The sequence below is a fragment of the Anser anser genome (genome assembly GCF_964211835.1).
Source record: "Anser anser genome assembly, chromosome: 3".
NCBI classification, from domain to species: Eukaryota; Metazoa; Chordata; class Aves; order Anseriformes; family Anatidae; genus Anser; species Anser anser.
In genome coordinates this window covers 92,575,842-92,598,010 of record NC_139722.1, presented here as the reverse complement: position 1 = coordinate 92,598,010, position 22,169 = coordinate 92,575,842, and the positions used below count along the sequence as shown (strand labels likewise).

The window sequence follows — 22,169 nt, the reverse complement described above, 5'->3', positions numbered from 1 at the left end:
TGAGGCGCGCCCCAACAACCCAGTATATTTTCTTTTTTTGCTGCACTAGAATAAGCTTTTAGTTGTTATAATCAGATGACGTTTGTTGAAATTAGTGGGAAATTAGTGCTGAAATACAATGAAGTCATATACACAGTTGATGGACCTCATCCTCCAGAGGCACTGAAAACCCTTCAGCGTTCCTGTTTTCCAACCACTCTCCTCTTCAGCCCAGTTCATACGCTGCTGTCCTCCTGCATTATAATGGAACTTAATTTTGTTTCTCAAAGAAAGCAACCTATCTTCATTTTTTTTTTTTTGTAAAGTACAACATAGCTAGGACAGCTAATGAACATTTAATTCCCATCAAGAAAAAGGAGATTTTGCAAACAGCTACCAATGCACATGAGCCAACCCCCAATTTTTATGCATTGAGAGTGCAGCCTAGTCTTGCTCTGTACAAACTTAGGGTCATTTGAGCACATGTAAGCTGAAACTCCTTTAAAAAGGAACAATTCACATTAATCAACATCTTCCACATCCAGAGAGCAACGTAGCACTGTTGTGAGTTTGCCATAGTGATACAGAAACAGCGGCAATTTCTTTTCTTCCTAGAGAGTGTTGACAGACAAAATAGTCTGTGGAGCCAAAAGTCAGACCTGTAGGTATTTCAGTAAACATTATCCTCTTTTCTTTAGTATACACTTGGATTTGTATGCATAGATTTTGGTTTACCCTAAAATTCTTCACAAAGGTAGCCATGGGTCTGGATCCTCAGCTGAACTTCACAGCATGCTCACAGCTGTCCCTGCGTGCCACACCAAAGCCGTTGGGGTCCAGCCAAAACCTGCTGTTCCTAGAATAACTCTCCTTTAGCATTCAGAAGCCAACCTGGGAATATTTAGTCCTGCTGCATGCTTTCTTTCCACATCAAAAAGTAAATGGAGAGTCAGCTCAGGCCAGCAGGTGAGACACACCTGGGTTAGGACAGCTGGCAGCACAAGCACTGCAGGGAGGAAATGTGCCTGGCATGGGCAGGGGGCTCTGGGGTACCCCTAAACCTCCCGAGATGGGTACTGGCACTCGCAATGGTCAGCAGGACAGCAGAAAGCCACTGCTGCTCTCCATGACCGCCTCAGCCCATCCCTCGAGCCACACCACCCGTTTTCAGTAAATGTCACCAACGTCCACGCGTTATTTTTCCACTTGAGTTTCAGCCATGAGCTATTCATAAACTCCGGTTGGTTTTATGGTGTTTGGTAGAAAGTTGAAACAATTGCTGCCTGACTGCTGAGTAACATTTTATTTAAAATGTGTTTGCTCAATCCATGCTTTTAGATGACATTTTTACTCAGGGCGATAACCAGGACCCCAGCTCTCGTTTGAGATACTAGAGGCACACGCAATGAGGGGACTCATCTTCATCATGCAAACCTGTTGTAGAAATTCAGTATTCTTGAGATTTTCTAAAACACTAATTTCAATCGTATTCGAGAACAGATCCACAGGTTACATTTGGGAAGAAAGAAGGTCCAATCCCAGATTCCACGATTATGGGGGGGGAGGAAGTCTCAATATTTGAAAGACTTCAGAATAACCATTCTGGGATGCTGCCTCTGACAACAGCCAAACTCACGTGCTTAGGGAAAACAGCACAGAAAAAACGGTCTGGGGTGATATACCATGGAAGTATAACTATCTGTGCTTCTGGGTCTCCTTGAGCAAGCAATTACTTAATGCTGAAGAACTCCTGAGAGACCTTTCTTCCATGAATTTGCTATTTGTTTTTTGACTCATTCATACTTTTGGCTTCCCCACAAGTCCCGTGGCAAAGGTGCTTCATATTTAATTATTCTGAAAAAAATACCTTCTCACCAGCTAATAATTTGATCTGGCTTCTTGATGTTGTTCTTCCATGCTTCCACAAAATTCACCATTTTGCACATGCTTGTGTGTCATTATCATATGCCTATCCATCTTTCTTCCAGGCTAAAGAGTCAGCATATTTATCTCCTCTCATGTGGAAGTTGTTTCATAAGTCTGAATACTCTTCACCTTTATTCTCCTCCTATGTTTTTTCATATGATTTTTAACACGAAAAGGCTAGACAGTCCTCACAAGGTGAGTGAACTGGACTTACACACAGCATTAGAAATGTGTTTTTTGTTCTGCTCTCTCCCTAATTCCTAAAATTGTCTCCTTAACTGTTACTAAAACTGAGTTGATGTCTTCAGACAGCTACATACTGTGAAGCAGTATCTAATTTAGAGTTCACCACCATGCATAGCTAGAAAAAGTTCTGCCCACCATATGTATTCCCTTTAAGTTTTCAGTTTGAACATCCTGAGCAGTTTTGCATCAGCAAGCTAGCACTTCTCCTTATCTGATACCCAACTATGCTGAAAGCACGTCCCAGCACAGGTAATGCTGGGACTCTGCAGGTTGTGTCCCCTCTTTTCCCAGTTTGAAAATTCACAGTCCAATTCTTTATTCCACAGCTTTTAACAGGGTATCTGAAGTTCTTGGTCAAAAGATTTTTGGAAATCCAACAACCCCTCAGATGAACAATCCATGGGCACATACCCATTGTCATGGACTTTCTGTACCAATTCCACAGGGAAGCTTCCCCATTATATCACATTGACCCCGAGTTAGTTCATTCTGTTCCTCTACTCTGGTGTCACCCGTTTGCCTAGTACAGGAGCCAGCCTCACTGCTTTTGTACCACTACCACTGCAGGTCCTCAAAGCCTCCTAAAACAGAGCTCATTTTAAAAGCTGGTTTCACATTTGCCATTTTCCATTCCTGACACCAATGCCAACTGAAGAATTAGCTTGCACAACAGTTAACACATGGACACAGTTAACACATTTGTTTGGTTCACTCCCTTGGGCGACTATCATCTAATCCTGGCAGGCTTTTTGCTATTCATTATCAATTTGTTCACAGATTTGACAGTTTCCCTAGCTTATCCCCTCCACAGAAAGGTTTTTAGTGCAAGGCCTTTTTAAGCTCTTCTGTAGATGACACCAAAGGGAAAAAAAAATAATAGCCTTTCTCTTGGGCTTCAGCTTCTTTTTTTTTTTTTGTATCTATCAGCACTACAGATCCCATTTCAGATGTATTTAAATTAAAATTTATTATTTTGTTATTGCATTAGCAATGATTCCTAATTTTCCCATAGATTCATTTTTGGCTTGTCTGATTATATTTTAACTTACTAGAGCACACATTCTTCAGTTTTCTTTGTTTGCTTTGGATTTATGCTTTCCACAGGATTTTTTTTTTACCCCTGCCGCTTCCAATATTACAGTTACTCCCTTACTCTACCATTTAAATTCTAGTTTGTATTTCTAATTTTCTCCATCTCTCCCCTCCACCCCCCAAAAAACTATTTTTCTGACAATTTTTCCAAAACCTGGATAAAAGTTCTATTCTTTCTTCCCTTGCTCTTATAGTTTATCTGCTTCAGATAATTATTCTTACAGGCTGCTATCAATCAACATTTTTACTGAATTGTTTTCACAGGAACTCCAGTCTCCATGCATCTTTTTCACTAAGTTAAAAAGACAAAGCGCGATCATTTCTTTGGTTTGTGTTAAGAAAAAAAGCCTCCTAACAGTTAATTATTTATCAGAGCACCTTACAGTCCTATTCATCATTACTTTCTTACAGGCAGAGAGATGAAGCAAAGAGCTAATAAGGCCAAGACATGCACAGCATTCTTAGTCCTAGAGCACCTACAAAATTCAGTGTCTGGTACTACGTGTGGAATTCACAGACCCACTACAGAAAACAAAGCTCATCCACCCCCCAGCATCACAACCCCTCACTTTTTTTTTCCCCCTATATCAATTTGCTCAGACCATACAGAAAGTCTTTGGAAAAGCAGAAATCTGAATAATGATGCCCTAAGTGTCAGGACATTGCCTAACCCATTGAAACAATCTTCTACCACTGAAAAGAAAATTATCATAGATATGAATTTGGAGAAAACTTCTGTCTCTTTCTTGAATTTCTGCACCATTTTGGGACAGAGCTCACCATTAACCAATTATTTGATTATGTTTTTCTCATGAGAAGACTTTAGTGCCTGCCTAAGATGCAATTGTTTCCCAGAATAGTGGAAACCAAGGCATGTATCTTTATCTAAAATGATCAGACATACCACAAATTACATGCAAGATCACAGTTTTACTTTCATACTTTCTTCACCTTGCTTGAAGACTTGTGCTATACACCCACCTTGCAACAACTAAAAATATAAGTTCCTAAATACCGTGTAACTAGAATTTTCAAAGAACCTTTCAATTCTTACCTTCTAAGGAAAGCAACCAAAGGAAAAACAGGCCTAACAGTAGTTTCATGATAAGTGCCTCTATGAACAGACAACTTGGAGCGCTGTTGGTTAGCGTTTACGGCTGCTAGGAAAGAAATTCCCTTCTTTTTCCTCTTTTATATTCTACCAGGTTGATAACTCAGCAGCCATAAAATTTATTAGCCTCTTTACCTTTGGAAAGCAAAACAACGATAACATTCGCATTTCTTATTTCAAGGAGCTGTGCAACCTTAGTTTATAAACAGCCCCATCCATGGGTCAAAGGAGTAAAGTGGCACAGCTTCTCCCACTTCTCCACTAGGCACTCCAACCCAGCATTTTGCTCATCCTTTCTGTCCACGAGACATCAGCTACATGATTTATCAGAGAAGACTGCAGCTGGGAGCAGCAGTAGCTTTCAGGTTGCTGCCAGTGATAAGCACCACGCAGCACACCATGTGACTAGCAGGTGTATTTTATTGCCAGGGCAATGAATGAGCACTTAAAGACTTGCATAGTTCGCATATAGCAGACATGTTGTCCTCATTCTACTTTAAAACACTTTAACAGCTTGTTAGTGTCACACAGTGCAAAGCATGCAAACTCTCTCATGGGATATAACAAAATCTGGTGTCCTGTTAAGACTTCTGCCTGTGTTCAGAGAGAACCAGTCTCTTTGCAGGGGAGCTCTCAGCAAATACCAGCACTAAGGTCACACAGGTCAACTTCCAGCAGAGTCAAGGCTCTTTCCTGCAGTGCACAACACAGTAACTTATTAGTCTGTCTCTACTCAACATGGAAGGAGGCTCAGTTTCTTAGGCTGCAGGGCAGTTGAGGCCTACATAGCAGGACACATCCACCCAAAGTTGTGTTCTTCCTCTTCTCTCCTTTTGATCTTTCCTTGCCTTCAAACAGCCTCATGCTGCGCCTCTCTTCCACTAGATCCAGAACCACCACGTCCTTCTGAAAGCTGATTTATCTCACTGAAACTCCAAAAGCCTAAGTTTGAGTCCCAGAGCAGCGTGAAGAACAGACACACCACAGAAGAGCATGGGATTGTCACGATCTGAGCAAGGAGAGCAAGTCCTGCATCCAACACAGCTCTACCTTGCGCTATGAAACCCTGCCCTGAAGCGAGATAATGTAAATATATCCCTCAAAAAGTGGCTGAGCTCAAACACTTCATCAGGGATGTATCACCTCTCCTGGCACCTGAACCCATAAAGTTCCTGATAGCGGGAGAATAAGAAGAAAGGTACGGAGGGAACTAATGCAAAGCCAGTACGGTACCATCAGTGCTGGCAGTGGGCACGTTAGTGAAGACTTCTGCCTATATCCCATGGGATGAAGCAGTAGTTCTCCTTCTGGCAAGTTTTCCTTCATTGTGGCATTACTCATAGGTATCTGCCAAGACAAGGCACTGGTGACAAGCAGTATAGCTCACTCTGCCCTCATTATGTCAGAGAATGCTCAACAAACAGAATTTCACACTGAGCTGACCACAAAGTAGTAAGGTCCTAAGGCCCAGGCTGATCAGACTCATACACTAGTTTTCCTGATTTGAACAAGCACCATGACCTGACAGCTAAAGTGCCAGTTCAGGGCATACCATGCCTATAGCGCACCACAGGCACTCCAGCAGTGCAGAGGAATTTTGTATATACGCAAGTCAGTACCAAACAAGACAGCAGGACCGCATCAATGTTTATATTTGGGCAGTCAACCAAAGCGTCAAGTATTTGAGCATACATGCAGTATGCCCAAGTCTGCAAATCCCTGGCTACAACACCATCACAGCAGCCTGGTCACTTCTGCAGATTCAAAGAACACGCCCAAGTGACTGCCAGACTGCAACATTACACTCCCAAGCAAGACTCTGCTATTCCTTCAATTACAGCATTCAGAGCTAACCTCTGAAGAGCAGCCTGTTGTCCTAACACAAAGCACTGGGGTGTCCTCTGGTCTCTTCTGAGCTTCCTGACACCCAACTGAACCTCCTGCAGAGATAATAGGAGAATGTTTAAGAAGGGCAGCTGCTTCAGTAAACAGCTTAAAATGCTTAAACAAATCACTGACACCCCTGATATCTCAGGCAAGATAGCTCATCCTTCAAATGGCTTTTTATGGCTTTATGACTGAAATTTGATATTATTGGAGGAAATGCATTGGACATAGACCTTGCACCCACTTCACTTTGCAAAAAATGGGAAAGTAAAATTTATTTTGAACATTAACAGCTATTATGGAGAATAACATATAAGTAGGAATCTGCACAGATAGGAGAAAAGTTCCTCCACCCCCCCCCAGTCTCTAACCTCATCCCAGCACAAACATACCATAGGCTTCACCAGTACAAACAGCTGCTCACCTCCAGCATAACAGCATACTCAATTCTGAGAAAGAGGAGCATGTTCCACTTCAGGGTCTCACAACAAGAAACATAGTTTGACACCCTAGCTCCTTTGACCAGGAGTAAGGTAACGAAAAACTAGAAGCTTACACGCTGTCAGAATAACACAGGGACCAGCAGCTCCCCAAGCTAGGTTGAAATGGAGCTCCTGGGGCCATTGGCAGGGTTGGTAAGGCCCCAGCTGAGGCTGGTCAAGGCCATCATGGCCTGTAAGTCAGTATGGCACTGTGCAGATGGGAGTTATCTCTAGTGGTCTTTGTCATTAAGTACAAGGGTTTGTGGCTGTTTCATTCCTCAGCAGAAACTTCTCATTAAGTCTGAGAAACAGCCTCCTTAATGAACTGGAAGCGTTTAAAATTTTAGAGAGAAAGCCTCTTCTTCACTGTACATCAAGCAAAAGAAGGAAGGTAGCATTAATTCATACATTTGCCATAAACCACAGCTCCAAGAGTAAGAATTAAGTCTTTAGACTCTGTGACATGCTCCAGAAGGGAAATATCACTAACTGCAAGGCTTGTAAGTCTTCTGTAAACACTTCTTCCTACCACCCAAGCATCAAAATAGCTCCTAGATTGAATAGCAAATAGCAGGTGGCAGCAAAGATCAAAGAAGCTGGGAAAAGAGAGAAGAGAGAATTTTCTCACAGACAGAGAAGGTGTCAGAGATGAGCTGAAGCTTCTGCATCGCTGCAAGGACAAAGCTATATCTCTCAGAAGGTGTGGAGAGCTGCAGCCCATGAGCCAACCCCCAGCTGACAGCATTTAGGAATACCCCAGGAAACTGCAGCCACATAGCTAATTACTTAATGGTCTACACAGAACGTCTTCTGCCTTGCCTAAAGCACCTCCTGCTGCTGCTTGGGTGGGACAGGCAGCTGGATAGACTTTGTACCTGATCTTGACTGTGTTGTGTCAGTCGTCTTGTCATCAGCCCTGGATGAGAAAGTTGATGACACAACTGCACAGAAGAGCTTTGTATGGAACATGGTAGTTAGGAGCAGTTCTGTGCCTCTGTATTTTCTCCAGCAAATGTACCTGTTTCACATATCTAGGCCCAAGAGAGTATAACGCTACAAAACCAAAAGTCAGTCCACTACTACAGCTCTAAAGTGAGCAACACCCAAACGTATATTCAAATACATGCTCTCAAACATGTTAGTCAGAATTCCTGGCCCGTTGCTATGTTTATAGGTAGGTTATAATAATACCTAAGAGCTTCACCCCTCATACCTAGTATGGGAGCTATAGGTGGGAAAGTCAATGGATTTCTCTACATTGCCTTTAAGTTTTGCTTTATCTGCTCACTCAAATGGAGCTTTTTCCTGCATTCCTTTTCCTCACGCGGAATATTGAAAACCAGAAACCTTGACAATCTATTCATGTCCTCACCTATAGGACCAGTGTTTTAAAATACAGAGTAATGAATCTGTGGCTGCACCTTTAAAGAAAAACCAACAATATAGCACTCAACCATTCATAATTAAAGCCAAAATGATTGCCATCACACACACAACCTTTTACTGTATGTTAGGGAAATAGTTCTTTCAACTGCTAATAGGCAGAGGCCATATATCAGAGGATAATGTAATCACACGCACAGAACTATGATATTACACCAGCACAGCAGAGGACCTGTTGTTGAAATATAAAGCAGACTGATTCTCCATTTTATTTGAAGATTCGGCCTGTCTGTGACTTGTGAATGCTTCAGCTAATCCTACTGCCTAGCCACGGCTTTAGATCTTGAATTTTTTATTCAGGAAGCATATCCTTGCATTGTGCCATCCCATCACACCCCGACCTGCAATGGGTAGACCATTAGAGCAGTGTGGAACAGCTATGAATAAATCATATACCACAGTCAGACACGTTACGTTTCCTCATGATGTGCCATTGCCTTGTCTTGCTGCACTCCACGTTGCTGGTAAATTCAGTGCATGCTGCGGACCTAAACAGGAGATCTGCCACCACAGGAGAAGCCAGGAGTGCAGCAGAGGAGGGTCAAGGCATGAAGGGAGGCCGAGGGCAGGCAGAGACATCAGCCCCAGGGCAGGAATCCCGCAGCAGCAGGCCCGAGCGCTGCCCAGTTTAAAGGAGGCTGCTACCACCTGCTGGAGGGAGTGCAAATAGCGGAGAAGAAGAAACCAAAAGTTGATTTGGTCATTCCGGGCAGGAGCTGAAATACACCTCTCCGCACGTGGTGAGGCTACAGAAAGCGGACAAAATGCCTTCTCATATTTGGCTCTCCCCTTAAAACACAAGTTTCTGGAGCTGCTGGCAAGGAGGCTCCTAGGTGTTTCTATCGTGGCTTTCAGAAAGGAATACCTGTAAAAACAAGTGCAAACACAAAGCCTCAAATACACTTCTGAATGTGAATTTGTCTAAGCTGAGCACATGACTGGAGCACTGGACTCTTCACTTGGATATCTGGGATTGGCAGAGCTGCTATAGAGACTTGAACTGTGGCAATAAATAAGTATCAGTGAGATCACTGCTGAAGTTATGTCCATGTTTTGGATAAGCTGTGAAGCAGCAGCCGCCTGCAAACACCCAGCAGTAGGTCAAGGCAGCAGCATTACAACGAAACCTCAGGCCCAAAAAGTGAATGAAACTCAAAATTTAACCCTTATGCCTGCAGGGGGGCACAACCTCCCGCAGTGAGTGTGACTGGCAAGGGCGCAAGCCCTTTAGCCGCTGGCATGGAAGGAAAGCCCAAAGCACATCTCCATCAGCTGTGCCTGGCTCTGCCATGAGGCTGGTCCTACCCCAGCCTCCCTCTGCAGATTGCGGAGCTGGCACAGGTCCCCTGAGCCCCCATCACCTGTCACAAAAAAAATGGTGTACCCTTCTGCCAAAAGCTGGAGCTGCTCTTCACTGCCTTTTCTAGCAGCTTCTGGGCCTTTAATTTTATTATTAAAAATTAATAATATGACTGGAAACTAAAATTCAGATCTGGGAAGAGTGACACAGCAGCCAGTTTCCAGTGTGCCTGGCACTTGAAAGAAGAACACGTATGAAGTGCTACCCTCTTCCCATCTTAGCTGCGAGTCTACAAAGGCTGTCACAGCGTCAGTGGGGAAAGAAAGGGCCAGGGGCTGTACCCAGCAGGGTGAAGTGAGCTCTGCTCCCATCTTCTGCATGGGGAGCTGCCAGTGATCCCCACCCAGCTCAGGGAGAGCTTCTGGAGCCTGTCCACACCTACAGTGACACAGCAGAGCTCCCATCCTTGGACATGCACACCGTGTTGGGTCTGCTTCTTTGGCTGTGCACATAAGAACATACCCTGAGGGTGCTTTCAGGGTGAGTGGGCTGCAGATCATGCCATCGGTGAAATCCCCCCAGCTCCACAGAAGCGAGGAACCCCAGTGCTGGGTACAGGGTTGTCCCTCAGCTCGTCACTGCCTTTCTGCTGGTCAGCTGAGGCCCAGCTATGGCCGAGGGCGCCAAACAGCACAACTCAAGATTTGGAGATCCTCTGCAAAAGACTCTTTGCTCACATTACTGCAGCATGAGGATTAGTTTAAGTCTCTGGGCTGCAAGAAGACCAGATCCTTCCCATGGCCTCATCTTCAGCTGGCCCCTCTGTTATCAGATCAGGAGATAATGCTGGTTTCTGAAGAGCCCTGTTTACAGCCCCAGCCCCAGCCTTGGAGAGTCAGCCGGTGCTAGCACAGCCGTGAGACAGCAGCGCTGGCAGGAAGGCAGATAGCAAAGGAAGCAGTCTGTCCGCCTCCGATAGGCACAGTGATGGTGTTTTACAGCAGGGACAAGAAAATGTAGATTCTCTTCCTGTGAGTCTTGGGGCAAGACTATTGAGTCTCAGATCCAAAGTACCCAATTCTCAAAAACTTGCATGGAAATCACACACCTAAATAAATACCTCTGTGAATTTGAGCCCAGGTCTCAAAGTGCTGTGATTCTCTTTGAAATAGAAACACTAGCATTCCCTTTCTCCCATTCTTTTCCATTGGGTTATAAAATTCCTCGAGCAGTTCCAGCATTATACTGTTTGTATTCACACCACAAAAGGGCTCTTTTTTTTTTTTTTTTTTTTTTTCAGCCAGAGCTGTGACTGCAGCAACAGTGTGGGAAGCTCCTGACTCTCCTGTGCTCTCTTGAGCTCTTTCCACAAGAAGGTACCATGCACAGGCTCCGCAGGGTCAGCCTGTATAGGTCCCGCCGCACCACAGGCTGGCTAAGTCCACCTACCCACACCCTAAAAATCCTCTGTTAACCTCACTTACCTGTAGAAATCTGTTTCTCAGCTTGCCTCTACAGGTCAGAAAACATATCCCTTTGACCTCCATGAGGCAGCCCCAGCTGTGCTATATTCCTTCGGCATTATTAATGCCTGTGTTGCCCTTGAAATAGAGAAGACTATCAAGTGGTAACATAGATGGTGAGATGGGGAAGGGGGGGGGGGCGGCGGGTAAGGCTGCTTTTCCTCACAAGCAATGAGGCCTTTCGACCCTTCTTACTGCAGTTGCTCCAAACACAGACCATTGAATTTCAAGTTCCTGGCAAGTGATCATTTTTTGTCCGGATCCAGCAGAGGCACCTGGAGCTAGGAGCATAAGGCTCAGCATGCTCCCTTGACGTACTTTAAACACCACAAGTTGTGGCAAACGTGTCCTCCCACTGTAGTATTCACCATCTACACAGTGCTCTGAGATGCTCTCACCTGTTTTGTGGCTAAAAAAAGAGTCTAGCATGGCCTGTCCAGGTGCTCTGTGCCTTCTTGCTCGCCAGTTTTTTCACCTGGTGAGTGGAGCCACATTTGGGCAAGCCTGGGCAGTAACAGATTCAGTGCCTGCAAAGAAGTGGATTAAAAGGCCTTTGAAACCAGGAGCAGCTATTTTCCTTAAGGACCATGCAAAGGCAAGCAGCAAAGGCCTTCGCCAACTGTGCAGAGATCCTTGCAGAAGCTAAATTTCCTTTTGTGAGATGAAGAAATCCCAGGTGAACAACAAGCAACCACCACCAAGTCAGTCTTACATCCAAAGTCACGCAGCCCTCAGCGCTCCTGAAAGGGGAGCGGCTTCCCAGGCACAAAATAAATAGGAGGGGTGAGCATATAGAAACAAGAGATGCCAGGCAGGCACAGGAATATTTACAGTGCAGGTGGAAAGGAGTACCAGTGCTCCGCCTGGGGAACAAGGCCCAGGGACGGCCCACTGGCGCCCATGGCCATCTGCATGGCGAGGGCAAGGCTTGCTTCTGCCTGCTGTAACTCTCACAGCTGCCACCAGAGGACACCAAATTCCTGCAACATTTAGCTCCTGAGAACAACACGTTCCCGGCCCCTTTGGCTGGGAACGGGGAAAAACACTCCTATGGTTGTGGAGCAGCAGTTCCAGTCCTCAGGAGGAAAGCCCAGGCCGGGGGACCCTTGATGCGAGCTGGTGGTGTCCGCATGTGCAGCCACTGCTTTAGCTCTGCTCCTGCCCTTACAGCCAGAAACTGGCTTCAAGCTCGCGTATTTCCAGGGACTGCATGCTCTAAAGACCTGTAATAACAGAAAATAATCACTGATTCAAACCACCGCTAGATGATCGGAGACCAACAGCCACTGCCAGCTGAACAGATGCTCTTATTCCATATTTTCATTGAAAGAACCTTCCAAAATTCACAGCTTTGCCAGGCTTCATCCTGACATTTCAGCTGAATATTGCAAGAATGCCATCAAGTGCTGGAGGCCTTTGTTTTTAAGACGGAAAGGCTGGGCTCTGGAACCAGCTATGGGTGCAGGCATGGGCCTGTGCATAGGATTTTCTGAACAATTAATCTGCACGTTATTATTTCAAGTGATCTCAATAAATTGCAAAAGCCACTCAGAATCAGCTGGATAAAATTCAATAAAAACACAGCAAAGTACTATGATCGGGAGGGAGAAACTAAATTCGCAAATGAATGACTTGGAATAATTGGCTAAGCAACAGTATTACGGCAAAGAATCTGGAGGAATTAGAGTGGATCATGTAATAAATATGAGTCAATGGTATGCTGCTATTGAAAAAAAAAATCCTACAAAACATTTGTTTGGGGATATGCTAATGGAGTGTCATAAGCATGTCACGGAAGGTCATTATTATGCTTTATCCCGAAGAATGCTCACCCGTGCTAAATGTTGTGCCAAATCTGGGGCACTGCACTTTCAGAAAGACAGAGTAGACCAGCCAGCCCAACAGGAAGCTTAACCCAGGAGGAAAGCTGGATTGACTGGGGGAGCATTTCCAAGAGGGGCGATGAGAAGGAGGACAGCCTCCCCAAACACAGGGGGCTGTTCTAGCATGCGGCAAATAATGCAGATCTCTTTTCCCTGGCAGCCCAGAAGACACACAGAGGGGTACTAGACCAGTGTGGGACAAAGACAAGACACCAAGCCCGGTGCTGGCTGGGGTTTCATCCCATCAGGCAACTCCATTTTTCTTACTTAAGAGGGAAGGCATGCAGGTGGGGGATGGGAGGGATCACGAGTTTTGATGTGACAGCTGGTGACAACCTGGAAGCTTGCTTTTAGGGGAGGAATGGTCCTTTTAACACAACAAAGCGGCACACCCAAGAGTGCATACACAGACCACACCTACTGGAGCCAGCTTCCACGGGGTTGTTTGTACAGCAAGCAAAGGAGAAAATAAAGATTGGAGATGCAACTTCCTTTTTGCCCATTTCTCCCCCAGGTCATCCTGACCTTATGAATAGTGTGGCAAGGCTGTACATGTATCACTGCTTTCTGCAGTTCCTGAGGACCTTCCCGGTCCTGCTAGTCTCACAGACTCCCTCCACTTAGACCTGGTTTCCGCCAAGCACCTCAACGAATTTGGGCACGTCCCCATTCAGTAAAGGCCTTAAGCGCATGCTTAAATTTAAGCATGAGCTTCAAACAAAGCATGTGTTTAGCAACCTCTGCAAACAAGGCCTTAACCTTAAAATACACACATAGATAAACCGATTTTTCACTCCAGCTAGATTCAAATGCTTTCCTCAGGCTCCTTGAAGTCGAGTCTACCACCTCTCTGACACTGAAATAGATGCCTTGCATAAGAAGACTCTTGCTTCCTCTCTGCTGTAACTCATCAGCTCTTCCCTGCTCCAGGGCACGTACCTCTAGGGACAGATGAGATCTATTCCTGTTAGTTAGTATGCAGAGCTAGATCTCAGCAGCAGCGATAAAGGCCCTTGCACATCCTAGCTTGCTTGCTGATACTTCCCTTTTCTCTGGAATTCATACTCCTCGCCCGCCCTCGCTCCCTTCCCCCTTCCCCAGTTGCTCATACTTCTGGAAAGATGACTGAAGGCTAACTAATGAGTAAGACGCTGCTGCACGTCATCGCCTGTCTGCTGCAAGAAGGGGTGAACAAGTTCGTTTGTCCACAGGTTAAAGTGAGGTTGCCATCCAAACACAGAGCATGTAATTGGGAGACCAAGCAGTGGGAAACCTGCCCTCTCTTCTTTCTCGTCTGGAGCGTTTAATTTCTCTTGTTTTCTTCATTGCGTACACCACTTTATGCCTGCACAGCATCTTTCAAGCAAGGATCTTAAAGGACTTCATAGACCTTAATTAAACCTCATAAATCCCTAATTGATAGATGAAAATTCTGAGTCACAAAAAGGTGAAGGGATGCGCTCAGGTGCAGCACTGAGTCAGTTGCAGAGCGTGGAGCAGGGCTGTGGTGCTCCCAACCCCGTACTCCGCATCCTCCCCGCTCGACGGACATTATGGATGACGAGGATCTGCTTGGAGGGCACATTCAGCAGCTGCCTGACGCTGATCCCAAGGGCCAGTGATGAGGGACATGCATCAATTGCATTTGGCACTGCAGTGCCCCAGAACAGGCCAAGAGTGGAGGCAGGGGCACTGTACAAACCCGGAGCTGCAGACAACCCCAAGGGCCCAGCACCAGCAAAGGGGCGAGACACCAGTGGCAGCCTGTGGTGTGGCCACCACTGAGGGTCTCCTGATGAAAAATTTTCCCTGCCCTTGGCTGCTGCCCCATCTGAAGCCATGGAGCCCCAGCCAGCCCGCACCCTGCTGACCCTCACCCCAAGGCCTATCCGTGGCCCAGGGCCTGGATGATGGCCATTTCCAAAGCCTGGGGCAGCAGGCCCAATCCACCATGGACCTGCATCGCCGTGGTCACTTGGGGCACCCAGCCCACATGTCCCAGACAGCTTCTGGTCCTTTTTTGCCCTCGCTTCCCTGCCCAGCCTTTGTTTTTGAGTAGGTAGTGTGTAAATTGTGCAGGGCAGGGACCATCCCAGCTGGGCGTTTGCCTGGCACGGCCCTGGCCGGCCTCCTGCCACCTGCACTGGGCAAACAGCGTCAGGACGGCGCGGCCCAGCCCGCCTCGGTGCCGGTCCCTCTCGGTGGACGTTGTCACATACTGCTTTCCAATTATAGCCTTTCAGGCTGCGACGGCGGCATTTAATTGTCTGAGTTTTATAAACACTGCACGGCCTTGGCTGACGCCCGAGTTAATGATCCCCTGCAGAAGCGACTTTGGCCGGCCGGCTCCCAGCTGGGCCATCGCCACGCCTGCCGGAGAGGGTGAATTAAAAAAAGGAGAGGGTAAAAAAGCAGAAAGGTGACTTAAAAGATGATGCTGCATCTGAGGAAATGACACATGCCTCCCTCTTGTCTTCCAGCGATATGCAATGCTGCTGCCGACACCAAGGAGAGAAGGCTCAGCTCCGCAAAGCCTGCAGCAGCAGCCCTCCTACCTGCCCAGTGAATGGTGCTTGTAGCAGGACAAGCAGCTCCACTCACCTTCAAACTCAGGTTTCTTTCCTTTACCTTTTTTCTCCTCCTAATATCAACAAAGAAAAAAAAAAAAGACACAACAAAACCAGCCCTCAAAAATGCAAACAGAATGAAGAACCCCACAAGAGTAAATAGACAAGGCTTTTATGTTAATACGAGAGTCACTGAGAGCATCAAAACAAAGGAAAAAAAGATCTCTGGGTGAAATTTACAAACTGATGTAAATCAGCCTGCTGAATTTCAGTGAAGAGCACTGATTTTCCCTGGCTGCACACACAGAGTGTATGTATGTCTGTGTGCTCCCTCCCTGGACTCCTTCACTACAGCCTCCTGGCTTAGTGACACAAACTGCATTGGAAGGGGACCAGACGACACTTTGCTGTAATTTGTACATATGCACCACTAAAGCTCAGCATTTATATTTAAAAAAAATAATAATAATCGGGCGAACGCACAGCTGCAAGGCGGGCTGGGTAATTGTGCAATGCTGGGAACTCTTAGGTAGTTAATAATTATACTCAACCTTCGGTCTAGTTCCTAACAACACCCCTAGGCGTGTCGCTCTTACAGAATAAGGGCACACGCCCTGCTGTGTCTCCTTGCTTAACAGGAACACAAAGTACAGTAGTAGGAGGTGTTTCCTTGAACTCTGAACAATTGGACATTTAAGGATTAATTACTGTTAAGGAGCTTTGGACTGGCAAACACACTAACTCAGCTCTTGGCTGCGTCTCCCAGCCAAGTTCTCTCAGTCATCCTAATTAGACATTCTGATACCATCTTTAATTATATGATCTCACATACTATTTTTTTTTCCCTTCTTCTATTATTTTTTGCACCGAACCCCTGTCCTGTGCAGCACGCTGGGCAGGGGAAAGCACCCTCCTGGCAGCACAGCAGCAGCCGGACCGTGCTCCATTTGGACCCGAGGCTCTGCTGAGAGCCACCCAGGGGCTTTCACAACAGGAGGAAAGCACCCAAGCTGCTGCGGGCAAGATGGGACCTATGCTGTATTTGTCAGTATTGACTGCAGCCCGCCTGGAAAAACGTCTGTGCTGTGCAGCACCCTGCGCCAGCTGCCGTGAGTGCGTGTGCGTGCACATGTATATACACAGAGGCTCTCCCGTACACACCTTGATCTTGTTGAAACAACAGGAGGAGCAGGGTGCATGTTGTTAATGTTTTTCACCTCGGTAAACACCGCATCGCTGGGGCGATGCTCCCGCGTCCCGACTTGCAGCGCCTGGTGGTGCTGGGGGCCGGGCGCCTGCCAAAAGCCGCCGGAGCTGCTCCACACGCAGGCTGGTCCTGCTGCTCTGCAGAGTCCTTCCTAGGAAGGAGCCTGGCCGTGGCCAAGAGTCGCTGACTCGATGCTGCCTCGGCTTCTGCTGGCAGCCGTTTGCTGCCCACCCCTCGCGGCCCCCCCCTCCAGGGACGCAGAGGGAAGTTTTGGGTGGCGTGCTTTCATCTGAAACGCTGCTGCTGCTCGGCTGCGCTGGAAACTCAGCGCCCTGAGGTCAGCCGAGGTTCACTCAGCCGAGGAACTCCTTAAATGGCATAGTCTTGCTCAAAAGCCTGCTCTCTTTGTGGCAGTGAGCAGTGTGGGGACGGATGGGCCAGCACTCACTGAGACCCTTTTGTGAAGGCCAGACCCCCAGCCTCACATGGAGGTGGGGAAGGAGAGCGATGGCGCCGCCTCCCCTCGCCGCCCTGGCCTCCCTGCTTTCCCCAGGGCCAGCCCGCTCACTGGAAATGGCTCCAAGACCCACCCCTGCCTCTACCTGCCAGCAGAGCCGGCTGGTCTCGGCAGCAAGGCTCCCATGTATGCTTCTGGGGCTGGGGAGCCTGGCACATGCCCTAACAGGGGTTCAGCCCGTCCTCCTGGAGGGTCTGGGCTAGCCCAAGTGCAGCCAAATGCTTCACCACCTCTTCCAAAACTGGGGGGAGGAAAGGAAGACCTGCCTGTCCTGGGCCAGCAGCACTGCCCCACACAGGGAGGAGCCCTCTCCTCCCAGCTCCTTGGCGCTTCTCACTGATTCAGAGTCAACATAATGGGGCCGAGATGGCGCCATTGATCCTGCTGGGCAGGCGGAACCGCTGCACGGGAGGGATTACTAATGGCTTCTTCCCCAATGGCACCAGGCCACAGGATTCGGCCCCTCGTACGGCCCTGTGGTGGAAATGGTTCTCCTCCCTCCCCACCACCAGGAACATGTCCATGGAGCAATGGTAGGAGCAGCACTGGGAAATTAAGAGTTGGTGTCAAGTGGAAAAAAAAAAGAAAAAGAAAAACAAAAACAAAACAAGGACAGTCACCACAGGTAGTTGACACCTACCCAGCCACAGCAGCCAACCGTACTCTCAAAAGCCATTCCCTGGGAGGGTCCTGCCTCCAGCCCCCTAGGACAAGCAGGTCCATGTTGCCACAGACCTCCTACAGTCATGGTGTGTCTTGGGGTCTGTGGGTTGCCAAAACCCTTACTGCACAGCTCCTTCTGCTCCATGCCCCCACTGCACAACCTCGATCCCTGCAGCAACCAGGGGAAAGCTTGGACAGGGGTGATGGCTGCTGCAGCAAACCTCTTGCATCAGGGTGACAGGAGCAGAAAGGAGGAAGAGCACTGCTGCAGGGTGAGCGCTCATCCCAGCTGCAGGTGCCAACCGAAGAACATGCGCAGAGCCAGGGGAAGCACCTGAAGCCGATGTTTTGAAGGCGTCACTCTCCTTTCCTATTTCTTCCCTTTCACCACAGACAGTGTCACAGACAGATCTTCATTTCCTCAGCTGCCAGAAGTGCAGAAGGTAATTAGATACCAGTATGGCCTCAGAACATTGCTCAGAGTAGAGATTTAATCACAGTCCTCATGGCTCATAAACACGACATTGAATTGGAGGCTAGAAAAGACAGCTAACATCTCCCATCACCCCCATGACCTGTAGCAGGCAGGGAGGAGCAGAGGATTGCAGCTAAGTTCTCATCAGCCCAGGACGAAGGCTACGGAGGCTGGCTCCTGCTGTGCGGGGCTCTGGCATTGCCAAGGCTGGTGCTCACGCCTCACCCTAAGCCCTGGCTTTGAGAGGTCAGAGCAGGGCTGTGCTTTATGAACTTGGTAAATGTACCTTTCTGCCCATGTTAGAGCATCCAGCACTTGAATAACTTGAGCTCCTCAAAGGAAAAACACTGACCTATTTCTTCCTTCTGCCCAAAACAAACATTGTCTCCTGCCGTGGATGCTCACATCAATAACCACCAGCAGCAGTGTGTGTGTCATCACTGGGAGACGCTGATGAATGCTGCTGAGTCTGGGAGCCCAGTTAGGGTTACAGAAAAGGGGGCGAGGGGACCAGAGGCATGCTCAGCTGATGGAGTCTGCCTGACCCACGCACTCACCTAAACTCACCAGTTGTAGACCCAAATTTACCTTTCCTGGAAGCTTGAAAAACTTATTCCTGAGAGAGGAAAAGAAGTATGAGAGCCCACAAAAGGCAAATAGGCAACGGGTACTGGCACTGCCTATGAGCTTGCGGAGTTGTACAGTCATTTGTGGGATGCAGGCTGTAGATTACAGCCATGTAAGGCCTGTCTCCCTCTCTTCCCCCACACTAGTCTGTGGAACAGAGCATGCAAAATAAAAAGAGAAATCTGAGACTCACACTGTGGCATGCCGAACAGTTTACATTCTTGTCTGCCATGATATCCTCCTCCCAGCCTAGTTCTTATCTGTTTGACCTCACATAGCCAGCATCAGAAAAGCTGATATTTAGTACAGAGGAATTCTGTAGTTCAAATGTGATAGCAGTGCAGAGGGGAAGAGAAATATGCTTTCAATATAGTACTTCTGGACTACACAGAGTCAAAAGCAGAAACACAGAATGGTTGAGGATGGCAGGCACCTCTGGAGATTGTCTAGTCCAGCCCTCTGCTGAAGCAGGGCCACCTACCGCAGGTTGCTCAGAGCCACGTCCACCTACGTTTTGAGTATCTCTGAGGACAGCGACTCCGTGACCTCCCTGGGAGCCTTGACTTTTCTTCTTTGAGGAAAGTCTTCATGAGGTGTCTTGGATCTCACTGCACTAGAACACACATTAAAAACCTTCTTTTAAACCTCAGCCTTATGAGAGCGTGCCAGCAGCTTCCACACAGGTTGATGATCTATCTCCTGATTTTGCTCCTGATGCTAACAGTGGCCAAACACTGCTGGATGGGGGCCTCTCGTGCCACAGGAGGCAGAGCAGAAAACACGGCACCGTTGCAATGGAACTCGAGAACTTGTTATGACGAAATGAAACTTCAGGAAGATCAGGTCACAGTCATCAGTAGGAGTAGGACCATAAGGTATTTTTTTCCTTTTTCTTTTCTTTAAAAAAAAGTATCATTTGTTCCACTTCAGTGTATCTGATGCAATAACCATGTCACAGTTTTCCTCTGTCACATCCTTCCCACATGACAGTGGAAACATCACTTCAAACCAGCATTCTGGATGCTCTCCTTTCCCCCACACTCCCACTCCAGCTCCACTTGCCATTAAGCTTTCTTAAAGTTTAGCACAGACTTATTCTTTCCATTGGCTGCAGAATTTCTGCAGTGTTCCTGTAGCTGCTCATGCAGATTCTAAACCAAATTAAAGAAGAAGATGGAAAAAAATAAATAAAACCACCACGAAAAAACCTTCATGTGACACCTTGCTGTCTCTGGTATAATACATTCAGGTCACTCTTCTGGGATTGTTTTTGCCACAAAAGATCTACCCCAGGTAGGGTCTCCCCTCCATCAAAGAGCAGCAGAAAGCACAAGGTTAACTACACTAGAGCTGTGGAAAGAGACTTTTGAATGTGCAAGAAGGCCAGGCTGCCCTCACATGCTGCCCAGGGAGATGAACCACTTCTTGGAACTTCACTAAGAAATGTGACCACGAGGAAAAATCAGGGATGAGTCTAGTATGATGGGGAATGGACAGGTAAAAGAGAACCGGGAGCCTCTCTTAATTCACGTACTCTGTAAAAATGCCATCCGGCCATCAACTGATCACAACCCAGCTGTTGGCACAGATGGTTTTTGCATCCTTTCCTTGCAAAAGGAACAGGCAACCTCCCCTCCAGCACGACTCTGCTGGAGAGCAAACACTTTCCCCATGATAACAACCAGATCCCTCACTTGCACAACAAGATCTGAGCATGGCAGGGTGGGGGGAGGCGAGCCTGTTTAAGAAGGAGGGGGAATTCCCTACATGAACTGGAGATCTAAACCAAGATGGGGATGTCGGGAAAAACACAATTTCCATGTCAATGTGGTAGAATTCAGCCTCCCACAGCTAGAAGACTGGTGGGAAGCAGTTTGCTCAGCTGTGTAATTTCATCTTTCAAAACCAAATGATGGTAACCGGTGCGGACATTCCAGCACCTGTGAGCTAATGGTGACAAAAGACAGTCGCGACCAGCCGGTGCTGGAAGGAAATCAGGTGGGAGGCCCGGCCTTGCAACTAGCATTTGCAGTCAAACATCGTTAACCCCTTTCAAAGGGCGCTGCCAGCTTTCAGGAGCTCAGGGATCACTTCGGGATGGCAGCAGGCAAGCAAGGACGTATCCTTCTGTTAGCCATTTTTTGGGAGGGGGCGGGAAAGGGGAGATGCTGCCAGAGGAGCTGGTTTTACAGACTTGGGGCTGGACGCCTCTGTGCGCCAGTGTAATGGGAAAGCCCTTAGTGAGGCAGGAAACCCTTGAGGCACTCCCCTTCAGGAAAGCTTGTGTGTAGTAGGAGATAAAATAGAGACTCCCCCATGCCCGAGGCTCTGTGGAGATAGACATTAAAAGATGGATCCTTCAGCCTATTTCCTTATAATTGCCACCCCCCCTACACAAGAATAACTATTTTCCTTCAGCCCCACCAGGACAAGTGCATTTGGAAAAAGCCTCCCAAAGGCTCTCCCTCAGTGTGTCATCCTCGGCCCCATGGGGCACCCCAAAGCTGGCTCCAGCTCTACAGCCTGCACCGACCCATGCCGGCTTCATGTCAGCTTTCCTACAACATGGATTCCTGACCGCTGAGCTCACTTCACACAGGCGTGTGCACGTATTCCCCGTTCTGGTGACTGATACCTTCAGCATTCCCCATGACTTCACGAGTATTTTCAAGCACGAGCCACATAAGTCGCACCGACATCTCTCATCACCTTCCCCTATGGCACTGTGAGAACAGAGGGGTTAAAAAAAAGACAGAGAGGGAGAGGACAGGGACAGGGACCAGCAGGAAACCAAAGCAGACATTACTGCTAAGGAAACCCATGAGTAACAAGCAGCTTGGCCTGACGCCAGCTTGGCTAACCATGACTCACCTACCATCTCCTCCCCACCACTGTATTTTTACATCGTCCACTCCTAACCTGGTGTGTCTGGGTTCCTTCCACTCCAGAGACTGCAGCTTTTCCCAGGAGAGCCAGGCAATTGCATATTAACTTCCTGCTCACTGCCAGTGAAGCAACCATGGTGTCCACCCCACCCCAAGCTTTCAGAGCAGAAGCTGAAGCAGTGGATAAAAAAAATAAAATAATAAGGTCACCTCAGCATGGATTTTCTAGTTCTATCCCTTTCTTTTTGAAGCAAAGATGAAAGGATTAATGCATTATTTGCCTTTTAGCCCAGGTGGTCTGTTCTGCTAGCCTCTGCCCCATTTACCATTGTTGCCACTAACAGCTGTCTGGATTG

General features: G+C 47.5%; 1 protein-coding gene across 12 annotated transcripts in view; it reads right to left on the bottom strand.

The window, feature by feature from the left end:
• PLB1 (phospholipase B1) overlaps window positions 1-22,128 on the bottom strand; it is a 100,829-nt gene extending 78,701 nt beyond the window's left edge. Inside the window, exons 1-2 of one of the 12 annotated variants that reach the window (XM_083832090.1) lie at window positions 10,951-14,383; window positions 8,563-9,031 (exon numbers count right to left, since the gene is read on the bottom strand). In XM_083832090.1, the coding sequence (XP_083688216.1) occupies window positions 8,563-8,590 (28 nt within the window). In that variant the 5' untranslated portion in view covers window positions 8,591-9,031; window positions 10,951-14,383. The other 11 variants (XM_083832092.1, XM_083832091.1, XM_083832095.1 and 8 more) reach the window with 11 other exon arrangements.
• Between the last annotated feature and the right edge of the window lie 41 nt (window positions 22,129-22,169).